The 18290-nt window shown below is 39.9% G+C and overlaps 1 protein-coding gene across 9 annotated transcripts in view; it reads right to left on the bottom strand.

The window, feature by feature from the left end:
- Window positions 1–468: 468 nt before the first annotated feature.
- ARHGEF3 (Rho guanine nucleotide exchange factor 3) overlaps window positions 469–18290 on the bottom strand; it is a 304214-nt gene continuing 286392 nt past the window's right edge. For all 9 annotated transcript variants that reach the window (XM_053219207.1, XM_053219206.1, XM_027039037.2 and 6 more), the window contains 4 exons: window positions 16375–16632; window positions 7932–8102; window positions 4441–4627; window positions 469–2678 (listed from right to left, as the gene is read on the bottom strand). In XM_053219207.1, coding sequence (XP_053075182.1) covers window positions 2326–2678; window positions 4441–4627; window positions 7932–8102; window positions 16375–16632 — 969 coding nt within the window. In that variant the 3' untranslated portion in view covers window positions 469–2325. The remainder of the gene's footprint in view (window positions 2679–4440; window positions 4628–7931; window positions 8103–16374; window positions 16633–18290) is intronic.

Below are 18290 nucleotides of genomic sequence, written 5' to 3'. Positions count from 1 at the left end.
GGTAGGGAGGGGCAGAGAGAGAAGGAGGGAGAGAATCCCAAGCAGGCTCTGAATGGTCAGTGCAGAGCCCAACGTGGGGCTCCATCCCATGAACCATGAAATCATGACCTGAGCTGAAATAAAGAGCTGATGCTTAACTGACTGAGCCACCCAGGTGCCCTCAACACTTTTTTTCTTGTAACAATTATGACTTATCCCTTGACTTTACATGCAGTACAGATTGAAGACACAGTTGTTAAACATGAATAAATGAATTAAGCGAATGAGTAGGGAATGCTTGAAAAAAACGGATCTTAGAAATAGGACTTCTACAAAAGTTTTGATAGATCAAATCAGAGCATTTATTTTATCCTGCACCCTATTTTAAAGTTAGTATTTGGGCAGAACAAGCACACATTTCAGAAAGAACCTCCCAGGAAGATAGCTGAAATTTGACATTTGTAGGACACACACTATACACAGAGAGAATGCCATTTTAATGTAATTTATTTGAAATGCTTCCAGAAAAGTTTAAGGCCTTTATACAAAAACATTCATTTCATCAAAACATTCACTTTCTTCCCATAGGCCAGCACTTGACAGACCTCTTGCCTCAACCCACTGGCCAAAGTGGCCGAGGGCTCCTGCAGAGAATGATTCACTCTTTCCCCCACCATCAAGCAACAGGTTCTCAGCTTCTGTCTGCTTCTATCTGCAGCAGTTCATTCACTTGCTAAATCAATAACAATTTGAGAACAAAAGCAATTTTAAATAAACTTGTAATAGAAAAAAAAATTCACCATGTTTAAAATCTATAAATACAGAAATCTGTTTTACAGGGTATAAGTGACCACAATATTTTTTTTCATTTTTGAAAAATAAGTAATATTACCTTGTTTTTATAATGATACATCTTGTCACACAGCTTCTTTGAATGCACATATTAGATGTACATCATAAAATGACAACACAGCGTTTACTGCTTTCTGTAAACTCGAAAGACACAGAAGATTAAAAAAAACTTTTTGGCAATAATTTAGAATCATTACTACTAGTGCTGGTGTGGGAATAATTTTGCACAGGTCATCCTTAATATTTACACTCACAGGGAGCTTTTCTGTGTATTCAGTTAGCTTTTTTTTAAGATCTGCAATCTACCCTGCACTGTCAGCCAAAGCTGGACAAAGAGGTTACTAATTTCGCTAATTGATTCTAATTAATCAGAGTTAATTAAAATTGGCCTTTGGAGAATGTAATGATGGCTCTGATCACAGCACAGGGCCAAGGTGGCAGAGTGATGACCCAAAAGCAGAACAGGAAAACCCAAGGCTCTGGCCTTTCTCAGAAGGGCACTAGACCTGGCTTTTCTCTTAATGTTTCCTGTAACAGGTCATGATGAAGCACTTCTTCCAAATTCTTCTTCTCATATGTTTCTGTGAACAGAGGCATGGACTCTCCTGCAGTCTCTTGCTCAATGCTCCAAAATATGAGTACGGCTTGGCAGATGAAACAAAACGAAGATGGGCCTTCTCATTATTCTGTCAGATATTCCCAAACCTTTCGAGTTCTATTCTGGTGTTTTAGGCTAGAAATGGCTCTCTACGGCAAGCCAACAACTTTGACAGAGACACACTCCCTCCTCCCGGTGCAACTGCATTTCAGTTCAAGATTCAGAGCTGACGGCTGCTTTTGTGCTGGTCCTTTTAAGGTCAGACACTATTCCACGTCCTAATAGATTATTGCATCAAATATGCACTGGATGACATTGCAAGGTCCACACAGTGCTTCTTGCTTTGCAAAATTAAGGATCCAGGATCCCCAGGGATGTTTTCATGCTTTCTGGTTGGATAACATTGAACCAAGTTCACTGCAAGGATTGATCTTTTCCCATTTTCCTTTGAATACCATCATGATACACAAGTGACTTCCTCATGCCCTTTTTGCAAGGCCCTGTATACTCCATGCCTTCAGCTACCATGTCAAAGGGCTAGAAAAGCACTATAGAAACATGGAAAGACTCTTAAGCAATCTACATGGAACAGTAGTTTAGAGATTCTTTTCTAGTTTTAAAATCCAGCAGGACAATTGAAAGTAACTTGTTCAAGTACCCCTCCATCTATCCAGACACTTGTGGAATACAATACAGGGTAACGGTTGCCACAGATCCCAGCTTACACAGACAGATTGGCAGTTACAGTACTAAGGACAAAGGTACAGATACAAGAAACTGGGTCAACACGGTCACAAAAATATTAAAAAGTGCTTCTCCAAACCGTTCCATGTGTGGAATGCAAATACTGTACAGGTAAGACAAAGGGCTACTTCCAGGAAGTACACACGCTTCTGTCAGACATTGCTTTCAATGTGCCTGCTGTTCCCACAGGAAGAGTCTGTCTGTTCCATGCGCTCACAGTCTAGGCTGACCTCACTCGTGTCCATACTACAGTCTGACTCACTGTCTGATTGGTCCATCTGCTCAAGTTTTGTTTCTCCCTGTGGCTCCCTGCTCCCAGTGGTGGGATTGAGGAACGGTCCCTCGGAGTCCAGCACCCCAGCCTGCCCGGCAGCACACAGCACTGTTTCTTTGGCTTGACGAATACAGTTGAGCCACTGCTGTTTGTTGAAGGTGTCGTTGGCTTGTAGCGAGTGGGTCTGACTTTGGGATCCGTTTTTGAAACTCACTCTGAAGAAGTTTTTAACTAGAAATGAAAAACATGCATAAGAAAGATCAATGGACAGGCAGCTCCCAGGGCAAAGATAACATATATGGTGACATTAACCCCCTGAACCAGAGCAGACATCATTAATTGATTACAAAATGTGTCCCACTGGTCCGTGACATGGCTCAGCAATACCCTGCAGCCACCATCAATCAACTGGAGTTGACCTGGAGTTGACACCAGTGTAGCTTTCAGTCACCCTTGAGGCTAGCAAACGGACATCAGCTTAAACCTGGATGTGTGTTAAAATCCCCTGTGAGCTTATTAAAAACATATATGCCGAGACCCTCCCCTTACAGGTTTGGATTCAGTAGGTGTAAGATGAGCCTGGTAATCTGGAATTTCTACAACTGCCCCAAGCTAGAGACTTTTCAAGTTGAAGAAGCTCTTTGCAATATCAAAACATGCCCCAAATCCTCCACATTATAGTACCTGTACATGGAGTACTCAAATGATTGAGGAGATATGTAAAGACTTATAAATTTCATTTCATTTTAAAATAAAATTACAACTACCTCCATAGGAGCTACGTGCATTTGAAAAATGGTAGTGCGCAACACGGAAGACATTTTATTTAGCTTAACTGGCACATAACGGGCCCCGCATGCCATGGGCAATGCTTGGTTCACAGAAGCGTGTGTGTTCAGTCCCCTTGCACTATCCCTGTAGCCAAAAGACTGGGAACCACCACTTTAGATAAATTCAGGCTCCACCCTTTGCTCTTGGGCAAGTGCCTTAAGTCCTCTGTGTCTCAGTGTCCTTATTTGTAAAATGGGAGAAACAAAGAGAACCTACCTTATAAGGTTATCATGAGGCCTAAATGTGATAATACATGTGAGTGCTCATACAACGCCTGGCACATAGTCAGTATTCAAGAAATAGAAGCTACTACTACATCACCACCATCACCACTACCACCAGGGTGGGTGGACTGATGAGTAGGTAAGAGGCAGTACAAATAATTATTTTGAAAATATGATGCCAATGTTAACCCAAAACACTCAAATGTCACTTTCTCAAGGAAGACTTCTCTGATCATTTCCTCTAAAGCAAACTGGCAACTGTTATCCCTATTTATCCCATGCTGGGGTTTAGTTCTCTGAACAGCACCTGAATATTTATTCATCATTTATCTCCTCTCTTACAATGTAGGCTCCACAGGGGCAAGGAATTTGACTGTTTAGTTGACCAGTGTGTACCAGTGCCTCGAACGACACATATAAGACACTCAGTAAACACTGCCATCTTAGCTTCTCTTGGTTAATTTCCTTGTTCATTAAGTCTCAAGTTAGAGAGGTCCATTTACATAATTACAGATGAATCCTCAACCAGGTGACCATCCTTAAGCCTCTTTAGGGATGAGTCTGCTGGCTCAACAAGAGCCAGCAGTAAGCAGCTGGTATCTACATAGGGGCTATCTGGTAGTAAGCATGCTTTCATCCAATGGAAGGAGACAGAGAAGGGGAATTTAAAGAGCCCCTGTTATGTGCAGACAGGTTCACTTGCAGTATCTTAATCCTTATAACAACCTGATAAAGTATGCATACATGCCCATTTTGCAGATGAGAAACTGAGGCTCACAGAGGTTGCACAAGGTTACACAGTCAGTGAGTGATGAGATAGCATTGGAATGTAGTTTGACTCCAAGGTGATGGCTCCTCTCTTTCCCCCAGCCATCCACTCCTTCTGAACCGCCACAACCAAACCCATTCAACAGATCAAAACCGACTGCCATCCGTACTTCTCTCATTGTTGCTAAATGCGCCACGCAGGGAGCCACCCAGCCTCACTTCTCCATCCTGCAGGTCTTCCAGTAGGAGGTCCTTTACAGGGATCGGCTGCCGGTACAACTGGTAGCAGAGCCGCTCATTGTGGGTGACGGCTCGAGTGATCACAAGCACTTCTTGGAACAGGAAAACATGAAGTTTCTAGGAGAAAAGAATCCACAGGATTTCTCTAAGCAACGGTCTAGAAATATTAGTGGGCTTCTGTGGAGAAGAGGTCCTCAGGTACCAGGTTCACATTGTATTATGAATTTCTAGGCTCAAATCTACCTCCAGAACAGAAGCTGGGCAACTTGGAGGTATTCCCAGATGCACCTAGTGTCTTTCACGGGGGAGTGACTCCCTAGGGCCTACAGACATCTGCAACCAGGAATGCGTGCTTCAGGGACAACATTCACATTGCAGTTCACAACCTGTGCAGACACACACAGCCTCTGGCTTCCATAAGAAAAAATAAGAAGGGGGAGTAGAATAAAGGGGGCAATGAAAGAAAAAGAAGTTAGTACCTCCACCCCAGCTTTGGTTTGTAGCACCTAATATAATTCTAAGAGATCATATTGAACAATAGTCTATAAAGGATGCGCCTGGCATATCAAAGCCTAATATTAATCTTTGCTTCCCAAACCCATAAAAACACTTGTTTCTTAAACCACAGAGCTGAGTATCAGCTCCATCCAGGCACTCCAACTCAGAACAATGCCCATCCCTGAGGGAACCAGAGCATGCCACCGTAGCCACAGAGAAAGATAATCAAAGCATTGGTCCTTCTCGGTTATGTTAATCTCGGTTATGTTAACCTCAGTTCTCTGAAGAGGTTGTACTTTAAAGGCTGATGACTGATGTGTGTGTTGTGGGCACAAAGAAAATCTCAAAAATAAAGGCTTGTCTCCAACCACATCATGAAAGCAGTTTTGCTGGGTGGAGCTGGGGTAAATTGGCTCTATTCCATTCCAAGTGCGAGGCTCATCTCACACTTTGGAAATGCTGATGAATTGAAGTGAAAAGATCTACAACTTCGGCAGCTGGGTTCTGGTTTTCCAGTGGAGATATTTGGGAGCACGAACCCAGGTGGAAACTCACATTAGAATCTTGATTTGGGGCAGGGGAAGCACATTCAGCATTATCAGACAATTTTATATTTGGGAGAAAAGATGCATCCCCCCATGCCTATGCTCACACACACACACACACACACACACACACACACACACACACATCTGCAGAAATTAAAGCTCAACCACATGTTGGCTGGTGGAAATACAAATGATAATTTTGTACTGGGTGGGAAGAGATTGAGGAGTGGGATTTTGTTTATCAAAAGGATCAAATGTTCATTTAGACAGAGTAAAACAAAAAATAACCAAGTTAAGGACTTATTTTTTTGGGGGGGGGAATGTAGAAAGAATGTTGAGACTTTTATTTTGGGGATGGGGAGAGAAGGGGTTGTCATTGTAAACATGATCAGAGATTTTTACAATGTTTCTACTTCAATCAATCCTTCAGCCAAGGTAGGCAATTTGAACGCAGATTGTCTGGAAAATCTTTGAAAAACATCCCTTATTTATGAGTGTTCACTGAAAATTCCCCTCCTTAGTCTCAGCTCTTTTTAGTTCTCAAACGATTGAGCTTTTCTCTTGATACAGGACTTAGTTCCTAATGACTTCCATAATTCTGTTGGGAAAAACAACTAAAACAAACCTCCCACCCCAACTACTATCTTTGTTTTAAAAAATCTATTGCTTGAAATATGAACTAGAGTTCATCTTTAATGCCCTAGGCACATCCAACCAGAGAGTCTCAGTCCTTGATTGATGGACAGAAAGAGAATACGCTCTCATCTCAGGAGTGATAAATCTTCCCAACTATTTCCCACAGGGCTTTTGACAAAGAATGTTCAAGAAGTCAGAGTATCAGACATTAGAAGTCCACTGGTGCTTTCTGAAAATCAGCAAGAAGCAGAATGTAGCTTTCTAGCAATCAGGAACTCTAGTCAAACAGAAACACTTCTTCAAGCAGTGGCCTGTGACCTGTCTTATTACCTCTGTTGCACCAGCAGTTGGATGGATCCCTACTAGCTCTGATAATGGGTGCTTATGACATACACTCAGTGATTTCAAATAACATTTCCAAGCCTGCTTACAAATGCTACTCCATACTCCAGGTCAAAGGTTGTCCTTTGAATCATCAAAGCTTTATTAAGAACTATTCAATCTAGTTTTGGCTTCCCTTCTAAGGGTTGACTAGATACTGAAGATGAAATACAATACAAGTGGAGATTCTCTTTCTCAATGGCTTTCTCAACATTGAATTTAAATATATATTATCTATAATAAAATCTACACATTATATATACATTTTTATGTATAATACATAAAAATTATATACATATCAGCATTAATTTCTATTGCTTATACGTAAAAGTAGCCTGATGAGTTAAATGAATTTCGAACTCCCATAAAATTCAAATCCATTCTTTTTTATACAAACATTCATTCATTCATTCACTCACTCATTCACCTAACATTGCTGAGTGCTTAGTACGTGTCAGGTCCCCATAATTGGTGCTGGGGATTAACAAGACAGTCTCCACCCTAAAAGATTATAGCATAATGGAAGAGAGTGACAGACAGATGGATAATTACAACCCATGGCAGTTAAGTGCTCCAGGGAGATCTGTCCAAGTTGCTATGTAGGAGAGGAGGAACAAATTCAATATCTACTCAGGAATAAAAGTCAGGAAATTGGGCAGAGTTAGATATGCAGCCAATAGAGGGTAGGCTATTGTTTTAAAAAAACAAAAACTGGTCTTAAAATAGCAGTCTGTGGATGGGTACCAATCCATAAAAACTCAAAGAATTTCTCATAAAGCTAAGAGTTTTAATTTAAGAGCTGTTTTTCTGTTTCCTGCTTTTAACAACCTGTTCAAATCACCCTGGTTTTCTGATATCAAAGTGGGAGGAGATGTTAACTGTTCTGTATTTGTTGTTGAAGGTCATGACCAAACAAAATACAAAGTTGGCAACCCTGTGTTGGTTTCCAAAATTCTTCCTGAAAATGTACTGGTTGTGAAATTTTAAAATATGTATATAATCTATACTTTGTGTAATATATATATAAATATAAGTTAGAAACACACAACCCATATTATTTATAAATTATATGTGTAATATAGAAATACATATATACAAGGTATGTAACTATATATATAACTATATATATAACTATATATATAACTATATATAACTATATATAACTATATATAACTATATATATATATATATATATATATATATATATATGGGATCCTGTGATATAAAAAACACTGGAAAGCAATTTTTGTCTGAAGATGCTTGATGGGGAAGGCACAGTAACAGGAGGCTTAGCATCAAATGGCTTAAGTGTTGGGGGAGGCCCAGGAGGAGACCACTGAAGAAGAGGAGCCACTCACCACGCCTCGGTTGTTCTTCAGTTCTCCATGACAACACAGCACTCTCGAGCTGTCGATTAGAGAGTCTTTCTGGCCTTCTTCCAAGTAAAGAAGCCGCTCTTTATAATAGCGGCACTCAGATTCCCCGGTCTTGGTGTTGATTTCTGCCACGATTCCCTGAATGATGTTTATCTGTGAAAACAAAGAAGACAGTAGGAGGAAAGTAAGCAAACCATCCACACCAAGAAGTACCAGGGGCTCAGCCTAGAAGGTCACCAAGATAGATTTGCATCTAATTCTGAGATTCTGTTATCTAACTTGCTGTTTTGGGAAACAGCAAAAATAAATAAATGCTTTTAATATATTGTGCTATCCATCTATACATGTACACACAGATACACATATTCACACATATATATTTATATACAGGTACAGATATTTGTTTATAAAACTGATGTTGATGCATACTTCTATTTGAGAGGAAGAGATATAAAGTACAGTTTTCAATGTGCAGGACTCATAACTACTGAGCTTTATGTTGCACATTTCCTAAAACATGCTTACAATGTTGAAAACATAGGCATATAAAAACTTCAGCCAAGGAGAAAAAACAAAGCAAATGTAGTAGCCCAAGAAGGGAACATCTTTGGGGATTTGAACTCAGTTTCAAGGTCTCTCTACAGGTACTCAATCTAACGTACAAACGGTATTTGCAAATTGGGTGTGAAGAAATGGTTTGGATATCTTTTTAGTGATAAACATAAATGATTTATAAAGGACAGAGAACTAGAAATAGAAAGAAAAGACACTAGGCATCACGATGGGAACCATTTGTCTATATACATACACTCATACCCATGCCCATAGCACATGTAAATAAATTAGGGGTAGAGATTTCAGAGCAATGGTGGATGTACTGTTGTTAATACAGAATGAAACAAAACAAAGCAACAAGAATACAGCACTCATACACAATCAGTGGGCATTTATTTTGATGTGTTGTTGTTCTATCACATGAATATGTCTAAAAGTTAGAAAATGCTAAAAACCAAAGGAACAAAAAATTAGTTGAGTAAAAACTCAGTGACACCAATCAAAGGCAAAATGATGACTTCCTCAGCAGGGTCCTCTGTCCTCTAATAGTGAAAAGACCAAACAGTCCCATATTTCTCATGGTAGTATTTTTAAAAAGTTTTTATTTAAATTCCAATGAGTTAAGATACTGTGTAATATTAGCTTCAAGTGTACAATGTAGTGTGATTCAACACTTACATACCACACTTGGTGCTCATCCCAAGTGCCCTCCTTAATCCCCATCACTATTCAACCTATCCCCCACTCACCTCTCCTGTTTGTTCTCTATAGTTAAGAGTCTGTTTCTTCATTTGCACCTTTCTCTCTCTTTCCCCTTGCTGGTTTGTTTGGTTTCTTAGATTCTACATATGAGAAAATCACATGATATTTGTCTTTCTCAGACTTATTTCCCTTAGCATTATATCCTCTAGCTCCATCCAGGTCATTGCAAATGGCAAGATTTCATTCTTTTTTTGTGGCTGAGTAATAATCTAGTGTGTGTGTGTGTGTGTGTGTGTGTACACACACACACACACACACACACACACACACACACACACACCCCCACATGTTCTTTATCCATTCATCAGTTGATGGATGCTTGCACTGTTTCCATATCTTATCTATTGTAGATAATGCTGCTGTAAACACTGGGGTATATGGGTTCCTTTGAATTTGCATTATTGCATTCTTTGGGTAAATACCTAGTAGTGCAATTGCTGGATTGTAGGGTAGTTCTGTTTTTAACTTTTTGAGGAGCTTCCACAACGTTTTCCAGAGTGGCTGCGGCAATTTGCACTTCCACCAACAGCGCAAGAGGGTTCCTCTTTCTCCACATCCTCACCAACACCTGTTGTTTCTTGTGTTGTTGATTTTAGCCATTCTGACAGGTGTGAGGTGATAACTCATTGTGGTTTTGATTTGTATTTCTCTGATGATCAGTGATGTTGAGCATCTTTTCTTATGTCTGTTGGCCATATGGAAAAATATCTATTCATATCTTCTGCCCATTTTTAACTGGATTATTCATCTTTTGGGTGTTGAGTTTTATAAGTTCTTTACATATTTTGGATACTAACCCTTTATCAGATATGTCATTTGTAAATATCTTCTCCCATTCTGTAGGTTGCCTTTTAGTTTTGTTGGTTATTTCCTTCACTGTACAGAAGCTTTTTATTTTGATTAAGTCCCAATACTTATTTTTGCTTTAGTTTCCCTTGCCTCAGGAGACATATATAGAAAGAAGTTGCTATAGCCTATATATATCAAAGAGGTTACTGCCTGTGTTCTCCTCTAGGATTTTCATGATTTCAAGTCTCACATATAGGTTCTTAATCCATATTGAGTTTTTTTGTGTGTGTATGGTGTAAGAAAGGGTCCAGTTTCATTCTTTTGCTGTCCAGTTTTCTGAATACCATGTGTTGAACAAACTGTCTTTTTCCCATTGGATATTCTTTCCTGTTTTGTCAAAGATTAGTTCACCATATAGTTGTGGGTTCATTTCTGGGTTTTCATTCTGTTCCATTGATCTATGTGTCTACTTTTGTGCCAGTCGACACTGTTTTGATCACTATAGCTTTGTAATATAAACTTGAAGTCTGGGATTCTGATGCCTCCAGCTTTACTTTTCTTCTTCAAGGTTGCTTTGGCCATGTGGGGTCTTTTGTGGTTCCAAACAAATTTTAGGATTTTGTTCTAGCTCTATGAAAAATGCTGGTGGTATTTTGATGAGGATTGCATTAAATGTACAGACTGTTTGGGGTAACATAGATATTTAAACAATATTTGTTCTTCCAATCCTTGAGCATGGAATGTCTTCCCATTTCTTGGTGTCATCTTTAATTTCTTTCATCAGTCAGTGTTTTACAGTTTTCAGAGAAGATGTCTTTCACCTCTTTAGTTAGGTTTATTCCAAGGTATCTTAATATTTTTGGTGCAATTATAAATGTGGCTGATTCCTTAATTTCTCTTTCTGCTGCTTCATTATTGGTGTATAGAAAATCAACTTCTGTATGTTGATTTTGTATCCTGAGACTTTACTGAATTTGTTTATCAGTTCTGGCAGTGTTTTGGTGGAGTTTTTTGAATTTTCTATATAGAGTCTCATGTCATCTGTAAATAGTGAAAGTTTTTCTTCTTCCTTGCAGACTTGGATGTCTTTTCTTTAAGAAATTTTTTTTTAACATTTATTTATTTTTGAGAGACAGAGCACGAGGCGGGAGGGACAGAGAGGGAGACACAGAATTGGAAGCAGGCTCCAGGCTCTGAGCTGTCAGCAGAGCCCAAAACAGGGCTTGAACTCACAAACTGCAAGATCATGACCTGAGCCAAAGTTGGAGGCTTAACCGACTGAGCCACCCAGGTGCCCAGATACCTTTTCTTTCTTTTTGTTGTCTGACTGCTGTGGCTAGGACTTCTAGGACTATATTAACTAACAATTGTGAGAGTGGACATTCCTGTCTTGATCCTGACCATTGAGGAAAAGCTCTCAGTTTTTCCTCATTGAGGATATTAGTTGCGGGTTTTTCATATATGGCCTTTATGATTTTAAGGTATGTTCCCTCTAAACCTACCTTGTTGAGGGTCTTTATCATGAATGGATGTTGTGCTTTGTCAAATGCTTTTTCTGCATCTGTTGAAATGATCCTATGGTTCTTATCCTTTTCTTTATTAGTATGGTGTATCACGCTGATTGATTTGTGAATATTTAGCCACCTTTGCAACCCAGGACTTGTGGTGGTATTAATAGGAAAGAGCTTAATAGATGAGAAACGTTAATAAGGACTCTCCTTGGTCACTTAATGGTTACTTAACGGAAAAACAAACCAATAGCTGAAAAGCAAGGTTTTAAAAGAGGCCTTTACTCCATGAGAACTTACCACATCTTATAATCTGTTAAATTGGCAGTAAAATCTAAGTGTTAAGTAATTATTTTTCACATGCTAATGAAATGATACCTTCTGCCCAAAGCCAATTGGATAGAAACTTCTACCCGGTTATAACTTTGGCACTTCTACGCAAGTCTGACATAAGATCTTACAGCTCTGCGCTGAAGTCTGGTGACTGTATCCTATGAACAGATGCATAATCTGTATACTTCTGTAGCTATTACAAGTTTCAAAGCTCATTATTCTTTCCTCTATTTCCCAACGTTTGGTGGTAGCACTACTTCGACAATAAAAAAAATAACGTATCATTTAAAAAAAAACCAGGGTTTTTGTATCATAAAACAATCCTTTTGGACTTTAATGTCAATCTGGCATTAAATATAAATCCTATGAAATTAATCCTAGTTTTATTAACATAAAATAATAAAAAGAACACTTTGGTCCATAAACTTTCTCTTTGTTTTTTTTTTTTCCCTCCCCTCTTGGTTTTGGTTTTCAAATATGACTGATTATTGTTACTTTCAAAAACAAACAAAAAAAAGAAATTTCAGGGGTGCCTGGCTCAGTTGGTTAAGAGTTCAACTCTTGATATCAGTTCAGGTCATGATCTCATGGTTCGTGAGTTCGAGCCCTGCGTTGGGCTCTTTGCTGACGGCATAGAACCTGCTTGGGATTTTCTCTCTGGCCCTCCCCTGCTTTCTCTCTTCCTCTCTCTCAAAATAAATAAATAAACTTAAAAAATTAAAAAAAAAAGAAATTTCACAACACATACTAAAGCAATGACTCATCCTTCAAATTAATTCAATTAATCCTTGTTGATCATGGGTTCAGTGTGGAACTAGATGGCAGCATTCAAAGAAGTGAGACAGGGTCCTTGCCCTCAAGAAGCTTAAGAATATATGGGAGGGGGGGCGCCTGGGTGGCGCAGTCGGTTAAGCGTCCGACTTCTCGCGGTCCGTGAGTTCGAGCCCCGCGTCAGGCTCTGGGCTGATGGCTCGGAGCCTGGAACCTGTTTCCGATTCTGTGTCTCCCTCTCTCTCTGCCCCTCTCCCGTTCATGCTCTGTCTCTCTCTGTCCCAAAAATAAATAAAAAACGTTGAAAAAAAATTTTTAAAAGAATATATGGGAGGTATCTGAAAAATCGTTTTATGCCTACCTTAATCTTTTTTTCTTCTTTAAGTAGGCTTCATGCCCAGCATGGAGCCCAATGTGGAGCCCAATGTGGGCCTGAACTCATGACCCCGAGATCAAGACCTGAGTTCAGACCGATGCTCAACCAACTGAGCCACCCAGGCACCCAGTCTACTTTGATCTTTTACCTTATTACATTTTTAATATGTAGTGGAATCCATACTTTTCCCTTATTTTTAAACCAGTAGCATTAATTGCTGTGGCTCTTCTTAGAGTTTACTATTACTAGGTATACCTGTAATTAACTGGGTCTTGAGTCAATTTTCTGAGTTTGGTATAAGTATCCAGGAAACCAGAAAGATGATGTACTATAGGCATAAATACATGTTCACTTCCTAATTTAACTCAGAAACTGAACAGCTGGCACATCACATGAAGATCAATAAGCTCAAACACTGCAGTGGTTCCTGGGGCAGCTATGACTACTGTCAAATGCTACGTCTTTCTTTGATGTTTGAAAAAATAGAGACAAAACAATAGAATATATCAGTGTAATTCCACATTCTTTGTGGACATTAAAATAGCACCTCCGGGTCTGCTTTCATTTATTAAAATATTGCCTTTTAGTTATATCCACCTGTACACCATAAGCATCTAATCTTTGCACTGGGTGTTGAGCGGAATTTATTTTGTAGAATTGCAGCAAGAAATACAGTTGAATATAGCAGACTGCATTGCAAATAGTCACAGTAGCTTTGCATTTAAGTTAAATTTATTGTTGCATCTCTCATCAGGGTTCAAACCAAAGGGACATGACTGGTAAAGCAAGATGATGATAGATATCTGGTAACAGAACAAGGGTTAAACCCACACAGGCTGTAATCGTCATCCTCAAAGTGAAATCTGAAAACCCTGTCTAGTTCCTTGAGTGGTAATATCATCTATTCGTAGGCTTGTGACATGAACCAGGAATAGCAGCCAGCACTGCAGGAACAGCAGGACCTGTTCTCATTGCTTCCAGTGATTTTTTTTTTTTTTTAAGGAGCTAGGGAACAGGGGTGGGCAGAGGGAAAGGACGGTCTGCCAGATCAGGTTTGGGCTGAAACGTTCCTTAGAATTTAAAATGTTAAACAACCAGACCTCTGGAATTTCTGAATATCCTAAGTTCTATTTAAAAATGTTCTCTTTTGGGGAAAATGTCTATCAACCCTCCAAAACACTATGAAGAAATTCTAATAAAAACGTGGTAGTTTATGCACTGCAGTAAAAGCAAGGCCTTTTTTTAGACCTAATCAGAGGACTGGACAATTGGATGTAGGAGCAATTTGTTAACAGTTCTCTGATCTTCCCCTTTTCAGAGGTGGAAAATTTATTCAGGGAATCTGTAATTCAAGCTACATTGGTGCTATGGATTTTATGTTTATCAAGCATTCACAATGTACCCAAGAGTACAGGGCTAAATATTTCTGCCCATCTGGGGTAATGCCCAGAGGAATTTGAAAAGACAAAAACATCATCAACAACAACAACGAAAACAGCCCACAAAAAACATTGCTGTGCTTCCATGTATAAATGGGCATCAGGAAGACTTGCTTTGCAGACATTTTGAAATACAGCTATTCCATGCTTCACACACAAATCTGCCTGAATAACTAGGTGCAGATTCAACTTGTAAAAATGACATCACATTTTTTGCACTAGGGAAACCGGTCCATCCTTTCATATTGCAAACAATTATATTCCTATCTGTTTTTAAACCCAAACTTTAGCTCACTGGGTGATCTTGGAAACAGCATTATTCTTTCATGCTGCATATTAAAAAGAAGAAATCTTAACAGTAAACTCAGAGCAAACTCACGTGCTTCAAAAAAGTAATTATTTAGACTAGCTCAAGCTCCCTGTTGTTTTCATTCCTGCAGACCACACACTTGCTGGGATGAAATATGGAGAGGAGGCAATGCTACTGTACTCGTCCTAGTAATAAGAACAGACATGATGAAGTGAGATGGGCCTCATACCCAGTGCCTGTGTCCCCCATCTATGCAGGACTGGGGACCTGGTCTGTGTGTGTCTGCCATTAGTCAAGAGAGTTTACACTCTTCACTATCCCTACAAGGAGGCACCTGGCCCAGCTCGGCACCAGTGAGGCCCTCTCCACAAAGCCTGGTGGCCCCAGATAGCTTTCTGCAATTCTCCAGGCAAGGGGGACTCAAAGAAGCATCTAGGCTTTCAGCTCCGTGGTGTAGGAGCATAAAGAAGTGGAAGAGGCACAGGATTTGCAGTCCACACCAGCAGAGTTCAGACACAAATCTCATCACTTGCTGGCTCTGGCTCTAGGCGAGTTATTTAAGCCCTGTGCTGATGGCTCAGAGCCTGGAGCCTGCTTTGGATTCTGTGTCCCCCACTCTCTCTGTCCCTCCCCCACTCAAGCTCTGTCTCTCTCTCTCTCTCTCTCTCTCTCTCTCTCAAAAATAAACATTAAAACAAATTAAAAAAAAAAGGAAAAAAGACAAACAAAACACAACAAAGGAAACATATCTCAAATTGATATTTAAAATCCTCATAACCAGATCTGAACTCCCATCCTCAGCCTTCTCTCCTGCTGCTTCCTCAGAGTATCCTCTTCTCTGGGCAGACTGATCCAGAGTATTCCCCAGACATTACCTGTCCTGTCATTTCTCCATACCTTTTCTCAGGCCACTGGCTCCTCCTGGCCTGCCACTGCCTCCCTGTCCCGCAGAGCACCCCAATCAGACCCAAGCTCTCTGGACAGAACACTCACCGTTTACAATATTCTCATGATATGGACCCATTTTTCCTGGTCTTCTCTTGCTACTAAGAATCTGTCTCTCCCCATATTTAATGAACATTTGCTGGTGAGCAGGACGTTTGATTAGGTCCCTCCCTGTAATCAGAGGCCAAAGAGAGCTGGATCTGAAATAGGTGTCAACTTCACAAATAGGTTCAGGGGCTAAGGGAAGAGGCAACTCCCATTTGCTAACTACACAAAGACATTCAATTTAAAATCTCCAGAGATCTTAATCCTCACAACCATTGTAATAAACATTACAGTTTATTATTAATCGTAATTACAGATCAGAGAGGCACCTGTACAGAAGCAAGAACTTTTAGAAATCAAAGGGACCTTAGAGTGTATTTCACGTAAACACTGCATTTTATAGGTTAGGAGAGTGAGGCAGAGAGAGAAGAAGTGACTTGCAAAATAAAAACATGACTTGGCAGCTTCCAAGCCTGGAAACCAAGACCCCTGGGTCCCATCCATGTCCCCAGAGACCCTTCACTCACGCAACCTCCTAGACATTATGGGAGAAAACAACAAGGGAAAGAGAGGAAGAAACAGATGAACTTACAGCCTCTTCCAGGTGCTGCTGATCTGGATTATCATTTGGTGTGTGTCTCAAGATTTCTCGAAGAAGCAGAGGGTATTTCACTAGACGGCTTCTTGGAATATCAAGAAAATTCCAGAGATCCAGTTTGCGGCTAAAGGGGGATTCTAAACATCGTTGCAGGAAATCCTGGACTCGGTGATCTTGTTTTTTGTGGTCCAGCAGAGCCTTGGCGGCTACTTGATTGCTGCAGTAACTGTCGTAGGAGCTGAGACAAGGCAGCTAAGAAAAAAACATCAACGGAGGCTTGGAGTGTGGAACCAATTGTGCTCTGAAGCTATGAGCTAGTATCACATGTGGGGACTGAACAAAACTGGTCTCCAGGCCCGGCCAACATTCCCTTATCTGCATGGCTGGAGGAGACAGACTAGTGGAATTTTCAACCAACAATTTTTTTTTTTTAAGTTTATTTATTTTGAGAGAGTGAGTACATGAGCTGGGGAGGGGCAGAGAGAGAGGGAGAGAAAGAATCCCAAGCAGGCTTCGCGCTGTCAGCACGGAGCTGACTTGGGGCTCGAACTCATGAATCATGAGATCATGACCTGAGCCAAAATCAAGAGTTACACCCTTAACCAACTGAGCCACCAGGCACCATTAATAGAACTTTTTAAATAGCAGGGAATGAACAGTTTTAGGCTTTAGCTTGCTTGAGGGACAGTTATTTTCTTAGTTGTGTATTTACTTTCTTGATTGTTAAGACCCCATCGTAATTTGTTTGCGTTTCTGCCAATCTAAGCTAGGAGCAAAAGAACCAGAATAACTGTATACGCATACAGCTCAAAATTTTCCTGAATTTCCAAAAGTATCTGGTGAGGGGAAAGCCTCCTATCTTTAAAAAACAAAACAAAACAGGATTTCTTTTAAAATTATTCATAAGAAACTCATCTAGAAGACCTAGTGGCATAAAAAGAAAGCAAAGTGTCAGACTCTAGAGCCCTTTGCATGGCTCCATGCAAGCATCTCTATATTAGTTTAAGGTTACCTGATTCCAAGGCGGACTAATTATGAAGAACTCCAGGAACTTAAAGCCAAAGTACAATTAGTAAAAGATTAGATGCGGGAAGCATTTAGAAACATCTTTTAAATTAGATTCTTGGCTGTACCTAATGGTTAACATCACAATACCATGCAAAGAACAATTTAAGCTTAAAGACTTCGGAACACTTCTACTCCTCTATCTTCCTTCCTTCCAGCAAAATACTAATTCCCCTGATATGTCCCATCAGTCACATTATGCAAACACAGAGTCAGAGACCCAGTGAAGGGGCTGTTCATCTCCCTTTTCCACTCCTCCCTATTAGTGGCACCCAAGACTCACCATCTTAATGTACAGGCTGTCAGCTCCCAGAAAGGTAGCAGAAACAATAAAATGCAGCCAATGGCCCCCACAGTGTTTGCTTCTCTCCCTTGGATTAAGAAGCCACATTTACCAGGATACCTGCCCTATGGAGGGATTCAGTGCAAGAGGGGCTTTAATTTCTGCATCCTCAACACTTTGCATTGGACCTATCATTCAGCAGACATTCAAACTTTATATTCCAAATGAACAAATAAATGAATGCTTAATAGTTACCAGATTAGGTAATATTTGATGGTCTGGGAACATGGCTTAAAAATAAATTGTGGCAACATCTGAACAATGGGTCAAAGTATAAATATTGTGGTGTTTTTTTGGTACCTCTTACTGAAATTATTTTCTCAGCAACTGAAACCAAACAAAGATACCAAGGAAGTACTGTTTAAGTCCACTGTTGAGTTTAACATTCTTTGGAAAGGTCTACCTTCCTTATGTGTCATAAACACAAAAAGCAAAAAACAAAAAAACACAAACCTTTGTGTTAAAAAAAGAGCTGCAGAAATTCTTTCCTCAACCTTATATC

Source organism: Acinonyx jubatus, chromosome A2, assembly GCF_027475565.1.
Source record: "Acinonyx jubatus isolate Ajub_Pintada_27869175 chromosome A2, VMU_Ajub_asm_v1.0, whole genome shotgun sequence".
NCBI lineage: Eukaryota > Metazoa > Chordata > Mammalia > Carnivora > Felidae > Acinonyx > Acinonyx jubatus.
The sequence above is the reverse complement of the archived record's forward strand: the minus strand, read 5'-3'. Positions and strand labels throughout refer to the sequence as shown.